Raw genomic sequence first — 26,341 nt, 5'->3', positions numbered from 1 at the left:
AACATTAGCAAGCACCCCTTTAAATCACTTTGCCCATGACAACCACATATGGCATAGGCAATGGGAAATCCAACAGCCCCCACCCTTAACTGTCATTGTGTATGTGTGTGTAATGTGGTGAGACCTCCAAAAAATACTTTTCTGGCCTTTGAGGTGAGCCCCTCCAAATTAAGTTAGAGGACCTTAAACTGAGCTACGAGCAGAAATTAAGGCACTTGAGGTGAGTTGAGCTATGCACCAGTAGAGTATTAGGCCCTTTGGGTGAATTGAGCCTTTAACCAGCAGAGCTTTAGTTTTTAGCCCTTTGGGTGAGTTGAGCCTTGTAGCAGCAGAGTTTTAGTTATTGGCCCTTTGGGTGAGTTGAGCCTTTAACCAGCAGTTTTTTAGTTTTTGGCCCTTGGGGTGAGCCATAAAAAATTATTGGAGGATTACGAGGAACTTGTGAGCTGGAACAGAAACATGGAACAGTGTCTCGTCATTAGCACTGAGGACGGGACATGCTGGTTGCAGATCTACAACCACTAAATCGCCAGGAGAGGCAGAATGTTGTGTAGTAACACACCTAGAGGTAGTGGCTGACTGGCTGGTGCAAATGCCGCTGGAAGAAATATCCACTATCCACTGTAACACCGATTCCTGGTGCTCGGGCCTCGTCAGCATTGTACCCTGTACCCTGCTTGATGTTGTGGATGAGCGCACTGCTGGCTGTCCCTCTCCAGTAGCTATGTCTCTCCCTATCTCACTAAACTGCATCTGACACGAACATGGCTGACACTATTCTTATAAATCCGAGGTCACCTGATTTTGCCAGCCAATGACTTTTTCCTATTTTTCTTCGATGCCTACATTTTCCTGCTTCCTGTCCCCCCTTCCCTTCACAGTTATTGGTGCAAAAAAAGCGCCAGGGAAGGTGGGAGGGCATACACATTTTTACTGAGTTTACCACGTGGTATTCAATCGGAATCGAATATGTTGAATACCGTAATGTTCAATCGAATACCTACTCGATCTCTAATAGTAATCGAGTATTCTGATCAACACAATGACTGAGCGAGACATTACAGCATCTTATATTCTGGGCTGCTTACATCTACACAAGTTAAAGCCTTCCTTACTATTCTTATTCACCATGAATACCCATTTATGGCCACAGCTTATCCGTCTTCTATAAACTTAATTGCCCCCTATCATCAAATGTACATCATGGGATTATATATGAAATCCATCTAAAAATAAATAGACCTCGACAGACCTGCCCCCCGCATTCCTGCACACACTATTATACCCCATAGTGGCCCCTGAACATAGTATTATACCCCATAGTGGCACCCGCACACAGTATTATACCCCATAGTGGCACCTGCACACAGTATTATACCCCATAGTGGCCCCTGCACACAGTATTATACCGCATAGTGGCACCTGCATACACTATTATACCCCATAGTGGCCCCTGCACACAGTATTATCCCCCAAAGTGGCCCCTGAACATAGTATTATACCCCATAGTGGCACCCGCACACAGTATTATACCCCATAGTGGTCCCTGCACACAGCATTATACCTCATAGTGGCCCCTGCACATAGTATTATACCCCATAGTGGCACCTGCACACAGTATTATACCGCATAGTGGCACCTGCACACAGTATTATACCCCATAGTGGCCCCTGCACATAGTATTATACCCCATAGTGGTCCCTGCACACATCATTATACCTCATAGTGGCCCCTTCACCCAGGATTTTGCCCCATTGTAGCCCCTTTACTCAGCATTATGCCCAACTGTGGACACCCATGAACTATTATTATACTCTGGGTGCTTTTCAGAACCCAGAGCATAATAATCGGAGACCCAGGAGGGATACAAACATAAAAAAACACTGTTACTTACCTATCCCTGGCTTCACTGTACTTCCTGCTGATGGCTGTCATCTTCAATGACGTCCGGGATGTCCCGACATGGCCCGGTCAAGTGAAGTCAGGGATGTCACACAAGTAGTCCCAAAGCCTACCCGGAGAGGTAAGTAACACAGGTTTTTAAGTTCCCTTACCAGAGATGAGTGAACACTATTCGAAACTGCCATTTCGAATAACACGCTCCCATAGGAATGAATGGAAGCAGCCGGTACACAGACTTTGCCGACGACCAGCCGCTTAACCCTCTGCATGCCGACTGCGTCCATTCATTCCTATGGGTGCGCGCTTTTCGAAATGGCAGTTTCGAATAGTGTTCGCTCATCTCTATCCCTTACCTCTCCTGGGACTCCGGTCATTATATTCAGGGATCTTTTCAGACCCTCAAGTATAATAATAATACTGTTTGTGGGGCTCACGGCGTCACTTACCGATCCAGGCCGCTGCCAGGATCGGTAGGTAAATAGTAACTCCAGCCAGTAATGGCCTATTTAAAAAAAATACAAAAAAACCCACAGTGGTAGTGGCTGTCGCTGGGCTACCACTGACACCTCGGTAATTACACCCCTGGTGTAAAAGTTTTATATGTTTGTGTAAGGGGCATACATTTTCATTTTTGATAAAAAAAATAGTTCAAAAAATAGTTGTAATAGTTTATACTGCATAATATGTATTGAATAGATAAATATATAAAATGTTAAAACAAACAAAAAAGTTGTTGTTCACATCAATGTTACGATAAATTAATAAAGTGCCAAAATAATTAAAAATTAAATTTCAGTGTTACCCTGAACAATTTAACATATTTTCCGAGAGCGAGGCCGCTGGGTATTCTACCAATATACTGTATATATATATATATATATATATATATATATATATATATATATATATATATATATACAAAGCTTCCTGAATTCAGACACAATCGAAGAATGGAAAATCGGAGATAAGAGAAACTGCAGGAAAAATACAAAATAGAAAGCAGCTATTGAAGAAAATCAAGTCTGTATTTTTGCCATAGTTTTCTGCAAATGTGTGACAGCGTTCACAAGGTAAAGTAGCAGCTTTGGATGATGGCTCATATAAAGTAAGAGTGAATGGCATTCCTGAAGAGGTAAAAGATAAAGGGATTAGTGGGAAGACTAGAGCTGATAAGAAATGGTGGACACAGGTCAATTAAATCAACAAGAAGATTGGACAGGTTAAAAGAGAATTACAAGGTCAAGGCACAGTGGACAATAAGAGAATGTGAAGAAGGTGAGTAGAAAAAAATCAAAGAAAAGGCGCTCTCATTCTGTGACACTGAAAAGTAAGGCTTCTTGTGTTTTATGTCTTTCTGGAGATAACAGGTCAAGTTTCATAAGCAGGGTTGTCATCCTCCCCCAGCGAAAGTGCCAGGATTAGACTGTTTGAACAGGTACAAAGCACATATTGCACATTATTTATTGGTATAATATGCAAATAAGGATTCTAGATATGCAAATAGGGACTATGTTAGGAATGGTATGATCTTAAGGCTGAAAAAAAAATATCTCACAGGAGTCGTGCTGTTGTGAAAAATTGGTTTAAAATGGTCAGTAGCAAATAAAGCTGTATTAATATAAAATAATATTACGGTAATATAAAATAGATCTGATATTCAATCTAAGGAATGTCAGAAGAACAAAATAATTCCACTAGGGTGGAAATGATTAAAGGGATTCTATCATTGGGAAAACTCATTTTTAACTAAGCATATATTTGCATATCCTTTAGAAAAGCTATCCCAGACATACCTTTTATTTGTTAATCCTCTCAGCCGTTTTTAAATTAGCCTGCTTTTATTGATATGTTAATTATCCACCTCTGAGCACCGGAAGTTCACTGAGCACTGTCTTCTATGTGCACACAGGGGGTTGGTGGGAGCAGGGAAGCCTGCTGCTGCTGATGATGATAATGATGCCTCATCAACCTCCCTGCTCTCACCTCCCACCTGCATACACACAGCACTCAGTGCTCACTGAACTTCCAGTGCTCATTGCTGGCTAATTAGCATACCAATAAATACAACAATTTTGAGTGTTTTACATGTCACACATTACTTACACCTGCTGTACCCACCATCAGTATTGAATTTTACTTGTTACCCCCCCCCCCCCCTTTTTGTATGTATTTGTTTATGCCATGCTATTATCATGCACTGTCTACCAATAAGTATTTGGATACCCATACAAATGAAGATATCTGCGGTGTCACGCCTTCTGCCATTAAATATCGTGTAGGAAACAGCAGTGGCATTAGTCACATGCAAGATGCCACGAAGTGCAGAGTTGTCTGATTTCGAGAAAGGGGTAATTGTCGGGTACCACAGAAATGGTCGATCCTTAAGGGACATAGCAAGCGGACTGAATTTCCCAAAGTCGACAGTGGCCTACGTGATTACAAAGCATCTGCTGGGTTCTACCAACTTTTGAATATGAACAAATGTTGTTCTTCTATTCTACTACAGGTGTCCATATACTTATTGGTAGACAGTGTATTATCATGCATGATTTTTCTTTTTTTAATTATTCAATAAATTATGGCTTCTTTACCCTAGTGGAATTATTCTGTTCTTCTGACATTCCTTAAAGTGGTAATTCCATGCTTTCTCAAATGTTACTAAGTACATTCATTCCTTATATTCAATCTAGTCACCCCAGAACTGAGCAAGCACTCTACTGAGCAGTAATAGTTATCAAGTATTGTGTTGCGAATACTCTCGTTGGAGTAGATCACATTTCTTTTTCTTCTCCATCCAACCCAGAATGCCATAATGACTTCTGCCAACCATAATTCACTTCTGTACAGTTTGCTGTCCAGACATCTTTAGCTCTTTGCTTTTTTCTGTCCCCTCCCCACCTGCTTCTTCAACTATACCATGCCGCTGCTGCTTCCCCTTTTATTTTCTTAACTATAGCTACTCCCTCCAAAAATTGTGCTAAATAAAGGCATGTACTTTCTCGCATTCATGCCGTCAGAGCTTTCAACTGACTGAACTCGAACACTTTAAACTACATAGGTATACTCAGAAGTCTTTTTTTTTACTGACCACCCATCCATACATAGAAAGTCTCAGAATAAACTACTTTTATCTGTTTCATGTGCCAGACTATTCCTTTTAGCTAAATGGGTCAGTGAAAAAACTGACAACACACAGAAGCTGTAAGTGTTATGTCCGTTTTGATATTTTGATATAAAGGAAAACATGTAGCTTTTTGGTGGATTCCATGGGTTCCTGGAGGAAATTTAACTTCCACAGTCCTACTTTTTCTACTCAGAATAACAGTGGTTCATTTATAAAGTACTGCAGTGTACACTGTCTACCAATAAGTATTTGGACACCCATGCAAATGAAGAAATCTGCATGGGTGATGTACGTCACGCCTTGGTCCCAGTGCACTCAACGCTGACGCCTATTGCACTATTTTAGATAAGATTGTGCTTCCTACATTATGGCGGTTCTATGGGTCGGACCAATGTTACTTCCAGGATGACAACGCCAACTGTCATGTAGCGAGGTCTATCATGGCGTTGTAGAGTGACAAACAGGTTAACTGAATGGACTGGCCTGGCCAGAGCCCAGACTTGAACCCTATCGAGTTGTATCGCCGAACTAAGGGGTGCAGCAGCCATCCAAAATTGATGAAAGAACTTACCTGTCTTCTCCAAGCCGAATGGAATAAAATACCACTAGCTGTCATACGAGGACTTGTGGAAAGCATGCCCCTCAGGGTTGAGGCTGTAATTGCCGCTCATGGAGGCTCTACCAACTATTGAATATGAATAAGTATTGTTTTCTATACCACAGGTGCTAAATACTTATTGGTAGACAATGTATAGCCTATATGTAAAGGTGTAACTTCAAGCTTCTGGGCCCCAGTGTATTAGCAAGTGTATCTTTTACAGTCAAAACTCAAGTGATATTTTTGAATAACTTGTTTGTTTCCCAAAAAGTATAAAAGTGTCCCTTTATATTTATATGTCCGTATATTTTATGCAAAAGAAGTCTACCCCTTTTTAGTTCAAACATGAAAAAAAGTGCTTATAGTTGCAGAAATTTGGCACAGCACATCTGCTAAGTGCCCATAGTGAATACTGTAATTAGGATAACTACATCCCAGTCTATTGGAGCGCCTCATTTATTTCTCATATTTTAGCATCACTGAGATAGGAAGCTCTAAAAAGTGAAAAATGTAAAGGTTTTGTGTAGGTCATTTGCATTTATTCTTTACTTGACCCTGTAATTAAATTAACAAGGTAGTTGAAGAAATGTGGAAAGCATACTGTATGTTTGGGCTGAATTCAAGCACTTAAGAAAGTCTCAAAGTGTGAAACATATATTTAATAGGAACAAAAAAATCAAAAACTGTAACAGATCCCATGCTATATAATTAGGGAAGTCTTTGCTGCTCATTACTTACTGACATTTGGCAGCGCTGTAATTGCCACTAGGCACTGTGGTCGCATTGCCTAGAATATCCAGATAAAGGAGGGGTACCCATAGAAGCTTCTTTTTATTTTCTGCTTATGTCCTCATTCTTACCATTGCAAACCCCCCCTTCCCCTGCAATTTAATGTTGAACAGATCTGCTGTCCTATCATGTCTTATGCACAGATCATATCTAAAACTGCATGCAGATATCTCAGGCTGTATTTACATTAGGCAATTTTGACTGCCTAGACTGGTAACCCGCGACTCCCTCATTGCTCAAAATAGCCTCTCAGCAATGGAGACAATAATTCACAAGGGATGAATGCTGTTTGGTTCAGCTGACCCTAACCTGTCTATTTGCTGGACTGGGTTGATATGTTGAATTCTGGTAACATATTGCCTTTATCCCTTAAATACTATTATGCAGTGGCGTAACTAGGAATGGCGGGGCCCCGTGGCGAACTTTTCACATGGGGCCCCCTCGACGCTGAAGACCTCGACCAACTGGCCCCTACCACCGCTGCCATGCCCCCCCCCCCCCCCACTGCGCATTTCTGCACACACTATAATACCCCATGTTGGCCCCTGCACAGAGTATTATGCCAGTACACACTACACAGTATTATGTCCCCATACTGGCCCCAGTACACAGTATTATACCCCATATTGGCCCCTGCACACAGTATTATGTCCCCATACTGGCCCCTGCACACAGTATTATGTCCCATTGTGGACACACATGAACAATTATTATACTCTGGGGTCTTTTCAGACCCCAGAGTATAATAATCAGAGACCCAGAGGGATACAAACATAACAAACTACTGTTACTTACCTATCTCCCGACTCCCTTGCATTCTTCATTGCTGTCGGCCATCTTCATGTGACCGGGTCCCTGCGTCGCAGGTCATATGACGTCACGCAAGTAGGCCGAAGCTTGCCCAGAGCCTGGAGAGGTAAGTAACACAGACTTTATGTTATCTTACCTCTCCCAAGCCTCCGATCGTTATACTCGGGGGTCTGAAAAGACGCAGGATCCTGCCAGGATCGGTAAGTATATAGGGCCTGTTACCAGCTATAGTAACTCCAGCCAGTAACGGCCTATTAAAAAAACAAACAAAAAGAAACGCAGCGGTAGCAGCTGTCGCCGGGCTCCTAATGTCCCGGGCCCTGTGGCAGCTGCTACCACTGCTACCACGGTAGTTACACCACTGCTATTATGGTGTCTATCATAATGATATGTGTATGATAGTGGTGTATGATAGACACCATGATATTACTTAAGGGTTAAGATCCTGTTATTTTAGGTTCTCTTTGCATAACACAATACTACATTTTCTTCCCAGGTGACATAAAAGACGATTACAAAGGTTAATCAGAATTGGGTATCCAACTTGCTGACAGTTTTCAAATAGCAGCAATTGCTGTCGAAATAAACATGCGATGCACATAACTACAGAAAAGAGGCAACAATGATACTGTATATTATACATACAGTATGTCACATTGTTCAATTGCTGTGCACAGCATAAAACTTAAAAATAATTCAAATTTGAAGACAATTAAAAGTGTGTTAAGTGTGTTATTATGCAAAGATAAATGTGGAAAAGAAATATGCATGGTTATTGAAGATTTCCTTTAACCATCATAGTGGCGGCAGTCTTGTTTCTTAATCAAGGGTGAAAAGATGTGACCATGGATGCAGAAGTTTTCTAAGGCCTCATTCACATCTGCCTTGGTATTCCATCCTGGGAGAGTCCACATGAGGACCCTCCAAATGGAATACTAAATACAATTGCAAGTGCTGTGTAGTAAAAGCAAACGGACTCCATAGACAATAATGGGGTCCGTGTGCTTGTCGCCAGATCTCTGCACAGAACATGTGGACAGGAAAGTAGTTCACAATCTACTTTCCTGTCCACATGATTTGTGCGGTCAGCGTGCGGCAAGCACATGGATTCCATTATAGTCTGTGGAATCCGTGTGCTTTTACTGCACAGCGCTTGCAATTGTGTTTGGTATTCCGTTTGGGGAGTCCCCAGGGGTAAGGCTAGGTTCACATCTGCGTTTGTCAGTTTTTGATACTCCAAATCCTCAAAATTTGATTTCAAACGGTTCGTTTTAAAACCCATTGATTTCAATGAGTTGTAAAAATCACCCGCAGGTCTACGTTTGGAGCCTTTCCATCTGGTATCAGCTCCTTGGAATGGAGAGAAAAGTCAGAATTGCAGTACTTTTTCTCCGTTGAAAAAAATAAGGATGCCAGATAAACATTCAGGTCTGTGGAAAGCAGATTGCAAACAGATTACAAACAGATAGCAATGATTTTGTATTCATTTTAAAATACGTTTTTTCCTCTGCTCATGCTCAGGATGAAAATGGATTGGTCAAAAACAAACACAAATGGACACAAACTGACACAAACGGTACATTTTTTTTGGAACCGACACCTATTGACTAAACGTCTAAAAAGACGGATTCGGGTATCCACTGTGCAACCGTTTGGAATACTTTTTGTACCAAACTGTTTTTCTCTTAAAATGGTTTGCAAGTGGACGGACACCAGGCGCATACGTGAACCCATCCTATGGTCTGGGATTTGTCAGAAGCCCAGCTGTGATTTTCTTTTTGAGGACAGATTATCAGGCAGAAGCAGGTCACACATAAGATGACCTTAAAGCCGGAGCCCCACAGGTCAGAAACGCTGCAATTTTAAATTTTTAGCGTTTTACAGTACTTGAAAAGTGGATGGGATTCATGCGAATCCCATGACCACTTTATGTAAAAAATCAAAGCGCGGAGGACATGCCGCGATTTCCAAAACTGTCACGGTTTTGAAAATTGTAGCATGTCAATTATATCTAAGGAAACACCGACGGCTTTCTCGTAAAGTCCGCGGGGGAAAACGCTGTGAACTTTCTGCTTAAAGCGCGATGTGTTCACGCTGTGGTTGTCCCCGCAGTGCTTCAGCTTTTTCGGCCCATGGGGCCTTAGCCTAAGTCTAAAGTCCCACGTTGCACAGCTTTCTTTGTAGCAGATTTTGCTGTGTTTTTTTTGAGCCAAAGCCAGGAGTGGATTGAGCACAAAAGAGAAGTATAAGAACTTTAAGAATATATTTCCCATTCCTTTTGTAGACGTTCTTAGCGGTGACTAAAAAAACGCAAAATCTGCAACAAAAAAAGCTGCATTTCTGCAATGTGGGGCGTCAGCCTAACTGGGTTTATGAAAGTTCCTGCATTCTTAAAGGGGCTCTTATCATTGGGAAAAGTCATTTTTAGATAAGCACATCATTGCATTTCACCCGTACCTTTTGTATGTAAATTGCCTCAATAGTCTTTGAATTAGTCTGTTTTTATTCATATGCTAATTAGCTTTCTGTGTGCACTGGAAGTCTCACTGTGCACTGTCTGCTCTATGTGTATGCACAGCAGAGACTCATCTCCCTGCTAGCATGCACAGAGAATATCAGACACAGACACTTCTGATGCACGCAGAAAGCTAATTAGTAGAGATGAGTGAACATCATTTGATTGAACAGGTATTCAATTGAATATCAGGCCGTTCGTAGTATTCGTTTCCAATCGAATACCACAAGGCAAATGCACTAAAAATTCGTATCCCCTCCCACCTTCCCTGGCGCTTTTTTGCACCAATAACTGTGCAGGGTAGGTGAGACAGGAACTACGACAATGGAGGAATTGAAAAAAATTGAAAAAAACCCATTGGCTTCCAGCACATTCTCCACCAACCAGGCAGCCTCTACCTCAACTCCTTCTCCTACCCAACAGTCTGCTCCACCTTCCTCACAACATGCCCAATCTTTCCAGCAATGTAATCCCACCTTTCCCACCTCCCAGGAGCTGTTTTTGGGTCCATTCACTGTCCCTCTCTCTGTCCCACCACGTCCTGAATCTCCGGAGGTACCAGATGAGTTTCTGTGTCCTGATGCCCAAACACTGGAGCATCCGCCATCTCCTGTTGTTGTTGTTGACCAGCAATCTGCCCTCAGTGATGACGATAACGAGGCACAGTTGCCAACAGGGCAGCCTGTTGCCATTGTCAGTGTGCAAGAGGAGGAGGAGAAGAAATTGGAAGAGGAGGTGGTGGACGACGAGGACACTGACCCAACCTGGACAGGGGGATGTCAAGCGGGGAGAGCAGTGTAGATGTGGAGGGAAGTCCAGCACCAACGAGGGTGGCTAGAGGCAGAGGCATGTCCAGAGGCAGAGGGCATCTGCTTCACCGAAGCCAGGCCACAGCCAGCAGGGCCCAAAATGTTCCCTCTTCTAGCCAACCTAGAAAAACTCCCACATTGAGGCCACGGTCTTCGGTGGTGTGGAATTTTTTTTTTGCGGCAAACAAATATAGTGCGGTTTGCACACTCTGCAACTCGAAACTGAGTAGGGGCTCTGAAAAGAGCAACCTTAAGACCACTGCCATGCGCCGTCATTTGGAAGGCAAGCACTGGGTTCAGTGGCAGAGAGCAAATGCAGGACAATCGTTGTCCGGCATTGCTGCCACTGCCTCTCCCACTGTTGCCAGTGCTGGCGCTGCAGTCCAGACCACCAGCCAGGAAACTTCCACATCTGCCTCCACCACTTTGGAGACTTCTCCTTCATCCTCCCCTTTTCCTTTCTCAGCTCCTTCTCCTGTCTTAGCTCCTTCTCCTGCACCATCATGTGCCTCTTCACAGCAACCCACCATCTCCCAGAATTTTGAGCGCAGGCAAAAATACAACACTACCCACCCCCATACACAAGCCTTAAATGCGCACATCTCCAAACTCCTGGCCCAGGAGATGTTGCCGTTCTGGAAACTCAGGCCTTCCGTGACCTGATGGCAAGTGCAGCACCTTGCTATGCTGTCCCTAGCCGTCACTACTTCTTCCGCTGTGCCGTCCCCGCCTTGCACCAGCACGTGTCATGCAACATCAGACGGGCCCTAAGTTCCGCGATTTGCACAAAGGTCCACTTGACCACCGACGCGTGGACAAGTGCATGCGGACAGGGACGCTACATTTCACTGACGGCACACTGGGTGAATGTAGTTGAGGCTGGGACCGGGTCAAAAAGTGGGGCGGCCTACCTCATTTCCCCGCCCAACATTCCTGGCAGGGGCTCTGAACCACCACCCTACTCCACCGCCTCCGCCATCACATCCACCCCAGCTACCTGCTGGAAAAGCTGCAGCACTGGCGTGGGGAGATGTCAGCAGGCCGTGCTGAAGCTCATCAACTTGGGGGGACAGACAACACACTGCCTCTGAGGTGAGGGATGCCCTCCTCGATGAGATGTCAACATGGTTTTCAACGCTGCACCTGGGCCCAGGCATGGTCGTGTGTGAAAACCTGCGGAACCTGGTAGTGGCTCTGGAGCTTGCCAACCTCTAACACATGTGTTCAATTTAGTGGTGCAACAGTTTTTAAAAACGTACCCCAATTTACCCGAGCTACTGGTAAAAGTGCGGCGCTTGTGCGCCCACTTTCGCAAGTCTACAGTAGCCGTTGCTAGCCTCCGAAGCCTTCAGCAATGCCTCCATCTGCCAGAACACCGGCTGATGTGCGATGTCCCCACATACTGGAACTCGACATACCACATGTTGAGTAGAGTGTGTGAGCAGCAGAGACCCTTGATGGAGTACCATCTCCAAAACCCAAGGGTTCCTCAGAGTCAGCTCCTGCAGTTTCTGCACCATGAGTGGCCATGGATGGCAGACTTATGTGAGCTCTTGTGTATCTTTGAGGAGTCAACCATGAGGGTCAGCTGTGACGACGCACTCGTGAGTGCCACAATCCTGCTCCTGTGTGTCATGCGAGAATCCCTCATCGCCATCAGGGATAACGCATTGTACGCTGAGGAGTCGGGCATAGGGACAGAACCATCCCAGCAGGATAGTCAGGGCACACTCCTGTCTGATTCACAGCGTATATTGAAGGAGGAGGAGGAAGATGAAGTGGCGGATCTCATTGTCACACAGGAGGCTAGCGGGGAAGTTCAGTGCGTCCCATTGCTGCAGCGTGGTTGGGGCGAAATGGAGGAGGAGGAAATGGAGAGTGACCATTCCGGTGTGGGCAGCCAAGTTATGCCAAGTAACACTCTGGCACACATGGCTGACATATTGGAGTGCTTTTCAACTGAGAAACGCATTGTCAAAATCATGGAGAGCAAGGACTACTGGATTTTTGCAATCCTCAATCCCCAGTATAAAAATAATATTTCTAATTTTATTCCGGTAGAGGGGAGGGCCAGTCGCATCAGTGATTGCCACAAGCAACTGGTGCAGAATATGATGGAGATGTTTCCATCAACATCAGAGAGGAGAGTTCCTCCAGCAGGCTAACAACTGCCATCTGGTCCACACCCGGCAGAGGCACACTCTCCAAGTTCTGAGACACGTTAATGGCACCCACTCGCCAAAGTACCACCACTGAGGGGCCTAGTGTCACCAGGAGGGACAAGTATAGGCGCATGTTGCGGGAGTACCAGGCCGACTCCAGCCCTGTCCTCTCCGATCCCTCTGCGCCCTATACTTTTGCTGATCAAAATAAACAGCCAATGGATAGACCCATCATTTTCATGTCCACCGGTGTCAAGCACCCCGACATGAAGTTTCATGTGTGTGCTCACCCTCTACAATTCCTCCTCATACTACTCCTCCACCATCAGCGTTGCACAATTCTGCTCCTACTAGACTCAATCCACCCTGGTTCCCCCCCAACTCTGCTGGTTAGAGTCTCAATCCACCCTGATTCCCCCCAAACTCTGCTGGTTAGAGTCTCAATCCACCCTGATTCCCCCCAACTCTGCTGGTTAGAGTCTCAATTCACCCTGGTTCCCCCCAATTCTGCTGGCTAGAGTCTCAATCCACCCTGATTCCCCCAAACTCTGCTGGTTAGAGGCTCAATCCACCCTGATTCCCCTCAAACTCAAGGGCCAAAAACACTGCTGTTTAAAGGCTCTACTCACTCCAAGGGCCAAAGACTACTGGTGCAAGGCTAAACTCACTCCAAGGGCCAAAAACACTGCTGTTTAAAGGCTCTACTCACTCCAAGGGCCAAAACCACTGCTGTTTAAAGGTTCTACTCACTCCAATGGCCAAAAACACTGCTGTTTAAAGGCTCTACTCACTCCAAGGGCCAAAAACACTGCTGGTGCAAAGCTCTAATCACTCCAAGGGCCAAAAACTTTGCTGGTGCAAGGCTCTACTCACTCCACGGGCCAAAAACACTGCCTTTTAAGGGCTCTACTCACTCCACGGGCCAAAAACACTGCTGGTGCAAGGCTCTACTCACTCCAAGGGCCAAAAACTCTGATGGTTAAAGGCTCTACGCATTTTTCCCCATAGACTATAATGGAGTTGGATATTCGTTAGAATAGTCGAATATTGCACGGCTATTTGAATCGAATAACGAATATCGAATATTTTACTGTTTGCTCATCTCTACTAATTAGCATATGAATAAAATACGGATTAATTCAAAGACTTTTGAGGCAATTTACATTCAAAGGTAGGTGTGGAATAGCCTTTCTAAAGACTATGCAAGGATGTGCTTATCTAAAAATAACGTTACCAATGATAGAGCCCCTTTAATCGTATCAATTGGCAACTGATCGAGACAAATGACTGACAACACTATGATATTTAAAGAAAATCTTTCAAACTCTGTAAAAAATTTTATTATTTGCAAAATTTAAAAATGTAAACTTTTAATTATTTTAAATGTAAATATGGCCATGTTCATGAGATAAACCCTTTAACATTTTACACTGGAAATTGCCCTTCTTTGTTTTCAGAAACCAATGTATGTTTGGAGCTTTTCTACTTTATGAGCTTGTGGCTATAGCGTTAGTCTAAAGTTTATGACATATTGCTAGGATATATTTTCACTGCACTAGATGTTTTAAGGCATGTTCACAAGTGGAAGATTTGTTGCAGACGTGTCTGAAAATTCAGTCCAGCTTTTTTTTCTCAGAATGTGTCTGGATTTCTGCATACACCCACATTCAGGCAAGTGGCAGGTTCATAGAAAATTCTGCAACAAATGGGTCACATGTGAATACACTGTTTCATGTACATGTAATGTGTTACATTAATATGTTTTTTTTTGAACTGCAATAAAATATGTATGCATTCATTCAGCTGAAGTTGCACAGAGGCCAACTATACAAGCGATTTTGTTGCTGCAACTACTTGCAACTATGTTGCTGCTACAAAGTCACCTGTGAAGCTTAGCCCAGTTTTGGGGAGATCTGGCCATTAAGAGGCTCTTACATATTCATATATCTTTGATACTTTTATTTTACTGTTGTCCTAATGCCTAATACACAAAACTGTGTTGCCACGCATGCCTTCAACTTTTTAGTCTTCTACTTTTTACATGTCCATTTTAAAAGTTTGGCATAAAATGGAATAGGTCCTGATTTTTCAGTTTTCACGCATCCTTGCATATATTCAGTTCTATGAGGGATGCGTGAAAATAGGTGGAGCACGGATGCAAAACGGCAATTAAAATGGACTGTCAATTCTGTTTTTCATGGCTGTTTTTTTAGCGCCGAACTGTGCATGTTGCCTAAGTTGTATTTGTTATGAATTATGTGTAACATCCAGAAGGACCTGGTTTGACTCCAAATGTACAGTATGTTGTGGTTTTGGCAAAATTCTATTCTATTCTATTTTTTAATAAATACCAATTCAGAGTTTTCATGCATTACTCTGCTTTTATGTAGTGAAAATGCATTCTGCAAAAGCAACCTACTAAATTCATGGTTCACCCTGGAATGTCACAGCATACTCTTTGTACTTCCTACAGATACTCATACACACCTCAACCATGCTGTGCAATGATATAATACACTGGGTTGATTATTTAAGAAATGACCCAGTTTATTTTTATATACTGTAGACACTTTGGGTGGCTGAGATGACATCTAGGTGCAGAGTCAGGCCAACCAATATCCTTCCTCCTTAGGCCTCATCTCTTCAATCCTACTGCAGGGGTCCCAATAACAAATCACATTGCAGCCTCATCTTGCCGCATGGGTGGGCACATATCCCCAGCTCACATTGCTATGAGGACCCCCATTGCAAGTCAAGCTACTGACAGGACCCTAGGATAGAAACAATCAGAGGCAAATGCTAGGCAACACGCTAAAAATTCACTAATGTTGGTGACATTTTAGTAATTTGCCAATGTGTGCCAGGTAATATTCACATGTAACTGTATAGTGGCCCCCCAGAATAATTTTTTTTCTAGTAGGCTTTAGGCATCCCAGTCTAAACAACACACTTATTTGACGGTATCATCATACACGTTTGTTTCTTTCTTTTCTTGTTGTGACAAAGGTCTCTAAAGTCTTAGTGGTTGTATATTGGCGGCTACACTGTAATTCTCAATTTCATTCCTTGTGTCTTCGCATCTTTCCTGAATCAGTACGTCTACAGTACAAAGCATTTAGAGCTTGTAATTTCTTCTCTGGTCAAACAATATGAGATAAAAGGAATATTCATTTAAAAAGGGTCAGAGGTACATTGTTTCATTTAGTCGATAGGAAAGATTTCATCTAGGGAATTTAGATGCTCTTGCACTCATCTGTAGGATACATCTGACCTTCCCTGGCAAACCTAAGATAAGGGGCATAAGCGGGGAGATACTGCAATGGATGTCCTATGGCCTTCTTTATTTCTGACAGCTGTGTCCTTCGTACTATAGAGTGTTCTGCTTGTTAAACTGTTTACTTTTTTTGATCCTTTTAAGCCTGTTTATTCCACCTTCATCTTGTTGGAGCTACAAGACTTCATGGTTCCCGTAAGTGTGAAGGTTTGATCTGGGCTGTTTATTGACTTCATTTACTTAACGCACCCTGCACTGACCTATAGTACGGCACAGCACACCATAACAGCTAACTAATAAGATAAGATAATCCTTTAATAGTCCCACCATGGGGACATTCAGCGTGTTACAGCAGCGTAGATCATACAGTAATATATTACAACACATACAAGATCATAGCAGATAGAAAAGATACTAGGAGTCATAGCAACTAAGAAGAATAGAAAGACTCAGGATCATTTAGTTCTCTGTGCGGAGTGATCTCCGATTAGGCTGATGTTGATTATACAGCCTGACCGCGGTTGGGAGGAAGGACCTCCATTAACGTTCCCTCTCACACTTGGGGTGAAGCAGTCGGTCACTGACAATACTGCCCAGTGCTGTCACAGTCTTATACATGGGATGGGAGTTGTTCTCCAGCTTGGAACTCACCACGGATAAGAAATAATGACAAAAGCACTCCAAAGTACGTATTTTATGCTTGCTATCACATCAGTATATCACAAAGAACCCAACTGAGACTAATAGCTCTGCCATGGTACTATGCACAAGTTGCCACATCCCACACACATAATTGTAGGTGGCCTCATCTCTTCCTGAGTCCCAATGGGGAAACTTATCCTTTTTCCTTTCAAGATGAGCCTATTTTTTTTTTTTTTTTTTTTTTTTGTAGATTTGTAGAATCTATATTTTTCTCTATCAGTTTGTCTTTGGAGATCACCATAGGAGATCAACCCCAGCACATTACTTATGTCTCTTCATCCTCTGCCTATATGTCAGTTACAGCATGGGAGATACAAAGCCTTGTCACCTATAGATCCCGTATTATTTTACGCACTTGAAAAAGGGTTGGAATTACCCGAAACGCGTTGTGCTCTTTCTGTACTTGATTTTAATAAATTTTGATCTAATTCCATCCGTGGATTAGTGTTCTCTATATGACCTTTTGAGCGCGGATCCTCGCTTTTTTCTTCTCTACATTTGCCTTCCCGGTCCTCCGGTGTATAGTCTTGGAACCGCTGCCACTCTCACCAGAAGGGACTTTTTATGGAGATTTAAGGTGTTGTGATCTCATCACAACCCCCCCAGGTGAGAGGCTTATCGGTCACTCTTTATTCTTATTTATTCATCGATTGTAATACTACTACACTTAGTGCGCTCGGTGTCTCTTTCTCTTTTTTCTTTCTGCTTTGGAGTATGGAAGGAAATCCATGCAAACACAAGGAGATCATACAAACTCTTTGCAGATGTTGTCCTTGGTAGGATTCAAACCAGGACTCCAGCTCTGCAGTGCTAACCACTGAGTCACCATATTGCGTACTTTTTTTTTTGTCTGTTACATGGCACCTTTCTAAATCTTGTTAACCACTCTCTTGTTCTTTGTCCTGAGCATGACACTCTTATAATTTTTGGTCTTCTAAACATGGCTGCCTTTGTATTCCTAGACCCTTTAAGGTTGTCTTGTTCCTCGCACAACCGTATAAGGTTTGAGTCTCTTCTATTTTTCTTGTTGTGCCACCTCATTTGGGACGATATCACGCTATGCACAGCTCGTTGCTTTCTTCTTTTATTTCCTTGGTCAGAATATGGGAAGGCCTGCTTAATAGAATATACTCTGTCACTGATGTGCTTCCTTACGGATGGTATTGATCGGCACAATACTCCCAGATGCCTGTTGAAACTCCTGGTGTATGTGAGCCATCGGTTGGGTGCGATTCTTTCGAATTTCTCAGGCCACCACCCATCAGTCTCTGTCTCTCAGTTTCGGGGGTCTACCGACTCAGGGCACAATCCGACAATCACCGTTCACCTTCCACTTCATAATCACATAGGTCACTGTCAACTCTGGGTAATTCAGTTCACTTACTACTGTATGTCTCTTAAGGATCAACCATCTCTGTGGTACCCGACAATTACCCCTTTCTCGAAATTGGACTACTCTGCACTTCATGGCATCTTGCATGCAACTAATACCAATGCTGTTTACATCAGAATTTTATTGTAGTTAAGCTTCAAGTTTTATCTCATTTTTGATTATTATAATCACTTTGGAAGTTGTTGGGTTGTCATTATCTATTACAAGAAACATGAAAGAAACAGTGTTTCAGCCTGACGAAAATGACAGAAATGTAATCGTTACAAGGGCATGATACACATGTATACTTGACTGAATGTCACGCAAATGCTTGAAGATATTTCCAACATGTACAGTTGCTCCGAAATAAATTAAGCTGGCAGAATAAATCCAGTTGGTTTTTAAATGTTCATACATTTTAGAAAGTACTTATATTTATGGCAAAATATTTATATTTTATATCTCAATAATGTACCTAAACCTTTTTGAGACGACCTCAAAAAATGTCATTAAAACACGGTCCTCTAAAGTAGTGGCCTTCCAAAAAGATGGCTAATATGGAAACTGAAAAATCTTTCACAGAACATACAGTCTGGGTAAGGGAGTGGTCTTCTCTAAGAGGTGGTCTTTTGGAGAGGTGTCACTTTATTGTAACAATATCTCTGTTTTCTGCAGTGGATTATAGGTAGGCTGTGTCCTGCGGCAGCATAAGGCCTGAACTTAGTATTAGAACATGTGCTGTGCCCAAAAGTGTAATGTTCCGCACCTCCCAGGTATTTTACACGGTGTCCGGAAAGTAAGTACACAAAATGAAAGGGTGGACATGTGACCATAAATGCACTATTATGGCGCTGCAGGTAGACCGAGATGTCGGTTTCCTATCCCTCGCTGCACCATGTGAAAGGAGAAATGAAGAAGAGAAAGCACTTGGAAAATCAGTTTACTTACTTACAAGAATTGCTTGAAGTGCTGGCCGGCTGCCTGGATGCAAGCAGTGAAACGCCAGGAAATGGATGGACGTACCCATTCACAGACTCCTGGCATGGCCCTCGCCGTGAAAAACGCAGCCTGGATGCGGTTCACGAGCTCTTCACAGGTTGGCACAGGCATTGTGTACACAATGGACTTGACATGTCCCCACAAGAAAAAAATCTTCGTTTCTCCTTCAACATGGCGCAACGAGGGAAAGGAAACCGACATCTCGGTCTACCTGCAGCGCTACAACGGTGAATTTCCGGTAACATGTTCATTAATTTAAAAACGCTTCATATACCGGCTAAAGTCCACCCTTTCATTTTGTGTACTTACTTTCTGGACGCCCTGAATATATATAGTTGGAACTTCAAATCACGGCATTTCTGTCCCGTGGGGCCCCGGCCTAAGGAGACTGCCCTTGCAGGCCACATTTCAGTGTACAGGGATTTACAGACCATATATTACCTGCTACAGATTCTTGAAAAAGATTATGCAAATAAGTCCTCCTTGGTGGGAATAGGAAAACTTGCTCTAATTTCACCTTTTGGAATATACTGTAGATCAGTGCTTGGTCTAAGATTAAAGCCAAGCAGTCTTTTTTTCTGTTTTGTTTTATTTCTTATTTATTTGCTTTGCTTCAGTAGAAGAAGTGATTATTCTGTTCCTCCTTTTTCCATAATTACACCCTTTACTATAAGAACATGAAAGTAGAAAAACACATCCACGTATTCTGTAGCCTCTTGCCATTGTGTTTGTGTCTAGTCCTATAATACAGTGACACTTGTGCAGAATAAAGAATCAAATTAGATCTAAATTTAATTACTTGTAAGCTTAAAAGGACAGAATAACATTATATTTCTTCTACCAGACTATATCTACTTCAAAAAATATCATTTTCTTAAATAGATCAAGCAACAGTTGTCTTAAATGGATTCCCTGCAGCCAGGCTGTACAATGTTCATAAAGGAAATTAGGGTGCCTTTGCTTTCTAAAGTAATAGCACAATAATAAGCAAACAGTATATCGGTGTGGGATGAGAATGGTTTCATATAAATCCGTTTCTGAATGTTGGTTAACCTTCGGCTATAGTATCGTGGAAAGATGTATTTGATTAACTATACTGCAAGTTTTAGAATACAGCTCATTATCTGCCACCGTATATAGGCATCTAGTGAAATACCGCCAATAGAGGCAGACAATGACCTGCAATATGGGGGCTTGGCCAGAGCCAAATGGCATTGTTTCTTCTCCTACATCATAAGTAAGCCTCCAGCCCTGCAGCCTGCATTGTCATGTATACATCAGTGCTTGATGGGTAATACTGTACATGCTGATTTCGCTGAAAAACAATGTGTTTTCCACCACTGATTCTGACCTTCTGTATGCAGCTAATATATCCCTATGGGTCTTTGACTCTGTTGAAGCATATCATTCTGTATGCAGGAGCTTCCTATCTAGAGTCTTTATGTTCTGGTGACTTTAGGACTTTTACAGAGTTAATCTAATTAAAACTCCTTTCTAACAACCATCGTAATAGTACTGTGGATGTTGGCACTTTAAATATGGTGAGCAACATAACTGCCGGGTCTCTGCTGTTTTGCACAGTGGAGACCCAGTGGTAATGCTCACAATTAAACAGGTGCTTTTAAATTACCCTTTGTGGCCCCCAGTCCCCATCTTTCTCTTGCGGGATGAAATTGTGGGTCTATACAGTTCCTATGATAGCTAAGAGCCTTCTGAAGACTCCTCGGCCTGTTAAAGGAATATAATTATTAAGGCTTGTCTGTGGCAGTTCTAAAAAGTTATGTAGTGATTTTTCTAAAGATTTTAATACAGGTGTACAAGCCATCTAAGGATTGCAATTTAAAGCCATCTGGGATGGGGTTGGGAAAAAGAAAAAGTTTGAAAATAAAAATTAAGTTTTAAGAAATATTTTAAAAAAAAATTCAAATCACCCCTCTTTCCCTACATATAAACAAACGCAAACAAATTTGGCATTTCTGTTTCCAAACATGCCCAGACAATAAAAATAATTATTCAATATGTTTTTTTAGTAAAAACAGCAAAATAGCTGAATCTGATGATTTAACACCATTTCGCCTCCTCCAAAACATTGAATAAAAGTTGAATAATCTGTCAGACATTTCTCAAAATAGTACAAATAAAAGCTACATATCGTGCAACAAAGAAATAAACTTTACACAGCTCTGTACATGGAACCCTTCAGTTACTGGAGGCCTAATATGGTGACCAAAATAGTTTTTTGCATTTTTATTTTGGGTTTTTAATAGAGATGAGCGAATACTGTTCGGATCACCCGTTCCGAACAGCACACTCCCATAGAAATGAATGGAAGCACCTGGCATGTACACTTTGCCGGCGGCCGATTGCCGTGCCGGGTGCTTCCATTCATTTCTATGGGATCGTGCTGTTCGGAACGGTTGATCCGAACAGTGATCGCTCATCTCTAGTTTTTAACAAAAACTATATAAATTTGGTATCGTTATGATTGTGCTAACCCAAGGGACATGAGGAAGGTGTCATTTTTACAGTGAAAGCTGTAAAAAAATTAATTCTATACTAATTCCTTCCCTGTCTATATTGCAGAAATGAGGAAATGCAAGCATGTTTATAATACACCAAAAACTGTGCAGGGAGGAAAATTCATTATAAGGTGTTACACTATGGGTTCATCATTATCATGTCTATATTTTTGCTATAGTAATTGAATAACTACATCTCTTAGATGTATAAATTGGCTATACCGTATAGTCATAATGTACAGCTTGTCTAAGTATGTGCGGTAAATCAGTGCAGGAAACACCTTGATGTATTGACATAACAAGGCATTAAGGTGACTCACCAGTGATAAGGTTGTCCACCAAGGTAGTTGGCATGCAGAAAATCCCCACCAGTAAGTCGCTTATGGCTAGGTTCAGAATGAACATATTAGTCACAGTGCGCATCTGCCGGTTCTTTAGTACGATGAAGCACACCAGCATATTGCCAATCATACACATAAGAAAGATGAAAGTGTAGGCCAGGATAAACATTGCTGCTACTGATGAAGAGTGCTGGTAGTAGAAGGAGAACGTTAGATTTTCCCTGGAGATGTGTGTGTTGTTCCCGAAACCTAAGGAACTGATGTTGAAAGGTGGAACATAGGGACCTAAAGACAAAAAAAAAGAAGGTCAGAACATTGATTCTTGTAGGCTTTTCTTACAGCGATGAAAGAGACTTTGTAGATTCATAATTTTCAATCAATGCTTTAATCTTCTGCTTTGTTTTAGTACAGGGACCTCTACTTTTTGATTTTTAAGGTTTAGTTCAAATATATCCTCAAGGCACAAGCTATTGGCAAGCAGATAATACCGTACATAAAAATATTACTTTGAATCCAGTCATGATGGATGTAGAATGTAATCCCATTTACAAAGCACTTGGTTAGATGGATGACTAGCTATTAACCTTCTTATGACTAAGCCTTTTTGGCTCTTAAAGACGCAGTAAATGTTTTTGTTTTTTGCCTCTGCATTTCACTTCACTGACCGTGAATGGAGCAGTGGTTATGTATGTAAACTACCACTCTACTCAGATAAGGAATTTCCATTTTTCATGATTGGTGATCATTCATGTATTGCCTATTCTATCTTTAACAAATAGGGGAAATAATCTGGTTTATGCACCAAAATAGCTTTAAGGAAAATCAAAATAGTGCATTAAAAAGTAACCTTTATTAATTTATTTAAAAGTTCAAAACAACACCAAGTCCTAAAAACTGACAATTACGGTCAATTTTGTTTGGGCTACATATAGGAACGTGTGTGAACAGTAGCCACAGTTTTAAATTAGGCTCAACTAACTCTGTTGTACAAGTCTTCAGTCCAACTCCTAACTGAGCCTCCCCAACTCTGTACTGCTTCTATGTTAACCTAAGAACAGCACACTTCGCCGGGACTATAAGGTCTGGAGGTATCTCAGCTGGTATCAACAGACACGCAAAACACACACGGGTAGGAGCCTGTTAAACTGAATCAGCCTTTGCTAGGTATATTAATGCAACCTACGGGCAATTCATTCACACACCCTCCAACATCAAACTTTAAAGTAATGGCCTATATGAATGCCTAACACGTTTCACCGGGTCTTGCCGGTTCATCAGAGGCAGTTTAATCTAAAGACCTAACCGGTGATCACCCGCTAAACACCGTAGCGCAGGTACGCTCCTGATGCTATGAGCGCCCGGCCGGCTGTGATGTGTAGCCGCGAAGCGCCGGCGCTCACTCCCCCATAATATTGAGAGGAGTCCGCCCCACAATCACGTCATCAGTGGATGTGCCCCGGAACACCGGACACGCCCACCCGATGACGCGCATAATCAGCAGCACAGCCCAGAGCGGCGAGCCCACACCGGGCTCCACCCACTCAGCTCCGCTCACTGCCGTGGTCAATAGAGAGGGGATCTTTGCCAGAGTCCCCTCATCGTGCAGCACTCGTTGAGCTGCTGCACCATTATTATAGAGACCTCGATCGCGGATCATCGCCTACCCAAGGGTAGGTACATCCATGACAAGGTTCAGAGTGACAACAGCGGAACCCACCCAGGCATTGTAAAGGCCATACGATCTCAGAAATAAACAATCTAGGTGGCACACAAAAAATCAGAAGAAGCAAAAAGACACATAGTTAGTCACAAGGGACAAAACACCCCCAATAAAGCTATTATTTCCCCATGAGTAGTAAATGTTCCCCACACTTAATTACTGAAGGGGGAAAAAAAGGGGGTTAATTCGGGGGGAGGAGGAAGGGGGGGGGGAATAGTGGATAAATACAGGGCAACTTACAAAAAAGAGGCATATGAGATGAAATCATTCAGTCCTTTAGGTGACACCGTATCGAAAATAAATGTCCACCGTGCCTCCCTCTGGAGGAAGTTTGAGAGTAATCCTGACTTTGAGCGAAAAGAAACAGCTCTGCAGCAAACGGTAGAGAAGTTTGTGTCTTTTACGAAAGAGAGAAAGCATTACCAATATAAGCGAGATTTGACAGACTTTAAAGAGGGCCGGGTGTTTGACTTTGCTTCGAATTCAACAAGGAGGAAGGGTCAGGACACTGAGGCCTCATCCTCTGAATTTGAGGAGTCTGATAGTGACACACAAGGACGGAGTAATAGGAAATCAAAGACAGCCACTGCTAGTTATTCTAGATCTGACACCTCTAATGTAACCACAGACAGTCCAGGTAGGGGTCGAAATATAAATAAGCGGGGGTCAGGTTACAAAAGTAGGGGCGTTTTTTTATCACAGGGCCCCAATATATCCGACTACCTGTTGAGAAATCGGAAATGATGGGTGGTCAAGCTGAGCAGCAACGGGGGGATGATATGCAGATAATAAACCTATCCAACAGAATACTAACACAAGATGAAATTTCTGTATTGGAAAAAGGCCTTACTTTTGTGCCTACCCCCCCCCCGTTTGACCCATTTACCTGGATCAAGGATTTGAATTTGTTTTGTCGAAAATTAAAGTGGCAACACTTTTTCAGTCTTAATGACAAACGTAAATGTGATGAATTGGGACTGTCTGTGGAGGAATTACGGTCCCTAAAAATATTGGGTGACCTATGGGAAGAGGGTCAGAGGGAACTGGGAGAAGGACCATTCACGTCCCGGCGCCCGCCATCCACAAAATTTCCACCAATGGGCAATGATGGGGCTGTGGATATTTTTTTGAGGGTAGTAACCAATAAAATCATGGAACTATATACTAGGGGAGAAATCCAGATTACGCGTAACAACTTGAGCGGATCTGAGAGGCAAGCCCTTAGAAACCTTGAGTTTTATCATTATAAAACCCTCAGATAAGAGTGGTAATTTGGTGATTCTAAACCGTAAGCAGTATATTGATATGTGTGAAGCTATCTTAAAAGATTCAAATTGCTATGAGGTAGTCAGTTCTGAAACCATCCGGGGTTTCCACTCAGAATTGCGCGATATTCTTGACAGAGGTCTATCTGCTAAAGTCATTGATAAGGCTGAATATGAATTCATGCTACCATCTAATCCCATTCAGGCAACGTTTTATGCGTTGCCTAAAATTCACAAAGGGGTGAGGCCCCTAAAAGGGCGCCCCATAGTAGCCGGGATAGGCTCATTGACTCAGGGAGCTAGCCTATACCTGGAGGATATTCTGCTTCCGTTCATGGTCAGCCTGCCATCGTACGTCCGGGACACCATGGATGTCCTCCGACGTTTGGAGGTCATCCAGGTGTCCCAGGACGTCTGGCTGGCCAGTTTGGACGTAGAAGCGCTGTATAGCAGCATCCCTCACAACAAGGGCTATGAGGCGGTAGATAGCTTCCTTAAAACGAGAGGTAGCTATATGAATGAGCATGGACAATTCATGCTGGAATTGCTCCGGTTTGTTTTAGAGCGGAACTGCTTCCTATTTAACGGCGACATCTTCCACCAGCTCAGGGGGGTTGCGATGGGGAGCCCTTGTGCCCCAAGTTTCACAAACCTCTACCTGGGCTGGTGGGAGAAGGAGGCAGTTTTCGCCGATCATATGGAGTGGTGGACCCAGAGAATTCTTCTCTGGGTCCGCTTTATTGATGATGTTTTGATCCTGTGGGATGGACCTAAGGAGGAATTTGTTTCCTTTGTTCAAGAATTGAACCAAAATGAATTTGGCCTCTTTTTTACTTTTGAAATAGAGCCGAAACGCATGACGTTTCTTGATCTCACCATCCAGAAGGAAGACACTGGGAATTTTATTACCAGTGTTCATAGAAAATCGACCGCAACGAACTCCCTCTTGCGTTGGGAAAGTTGCCACCCGCCAGCACTCAAATCAGGAATCCCGAAAGGGCAATATCTTCGGGTTAGAAGGAATTGCTCCCGTATGTCTGACTATCTGACTACGGCCAAAGATCTACAGGGGAGATTCGAAAGGCGGAGTTACCCCAAGGGGGTCTTGAAAAGGGCATATCAACATGCATCCCAAGTTGATCGATCGAGTCTATTGATTCCTCGTAATCGGAAACAAGAAGAGGGAGGGTCTTTGAGAATCGTTGCAACATATGATTGTGCAGCGGAAAACATCCGGCAGATCATCCAGAACGAGTGGGGGATTTTAAAAACTGACCCGCATGTGGGTCAACTTGTCGAAGGGAGACCCCTGATCACGTATAGAAGAGGGAAAAACATCAAGGACAAGTTGGTCCACAGCCATTTGCTAACAGAGTCTAGAGATGAGACCTGGTTAGAACAACTGAAAAACCACACGGTGGGAAATTATCCATGCGGTTC

The 26,341-nt window shown here is 42.8% G+C and overlaps 1 protein-coding gene across 1 annotated transcript in view; it reads right to left on the bottom strand.

The window, feature by feature from the left end:
- Positions 1-26,341, bottom strand: part of NPFFR1 (neuropeptide FF receptor 1) — a 205,386-nt gene that overhangs the window by 113,164 nt on the left and 65,881 nt on the right. The window contains exon 2 of the mRNA XM_075258238.1: positions 21,896-22,201. Within this exon, the coding sequence (XP_075114339.1) occupies positions 21,896-22,201 (306 nt within the window). The remainder of the gene's footprint in view (positions 1-21,895; positions 22,202-26,341) is intronic.

The sequence above is a fragment of the Leptodactylus fuscus genome, chromosome 10 (assembly GCF_031893055.1).
Source record: "Leptodactylus fuscus isolate aLepFus1 chromosome 10, aLepFus1.hap2, whole genome shotgun sequence".
Lineage (NCBI taxonomy): Eukaryota > Metazoa > Chordata > Amphibia > Anura > Leptodactylidae > Leptodactylus > Leptodactylus fuscus.
Note: the sequence above shows the minus strand (reverse complement) of the source record. Positions and strands in the feature narration are given on the sequence as shown.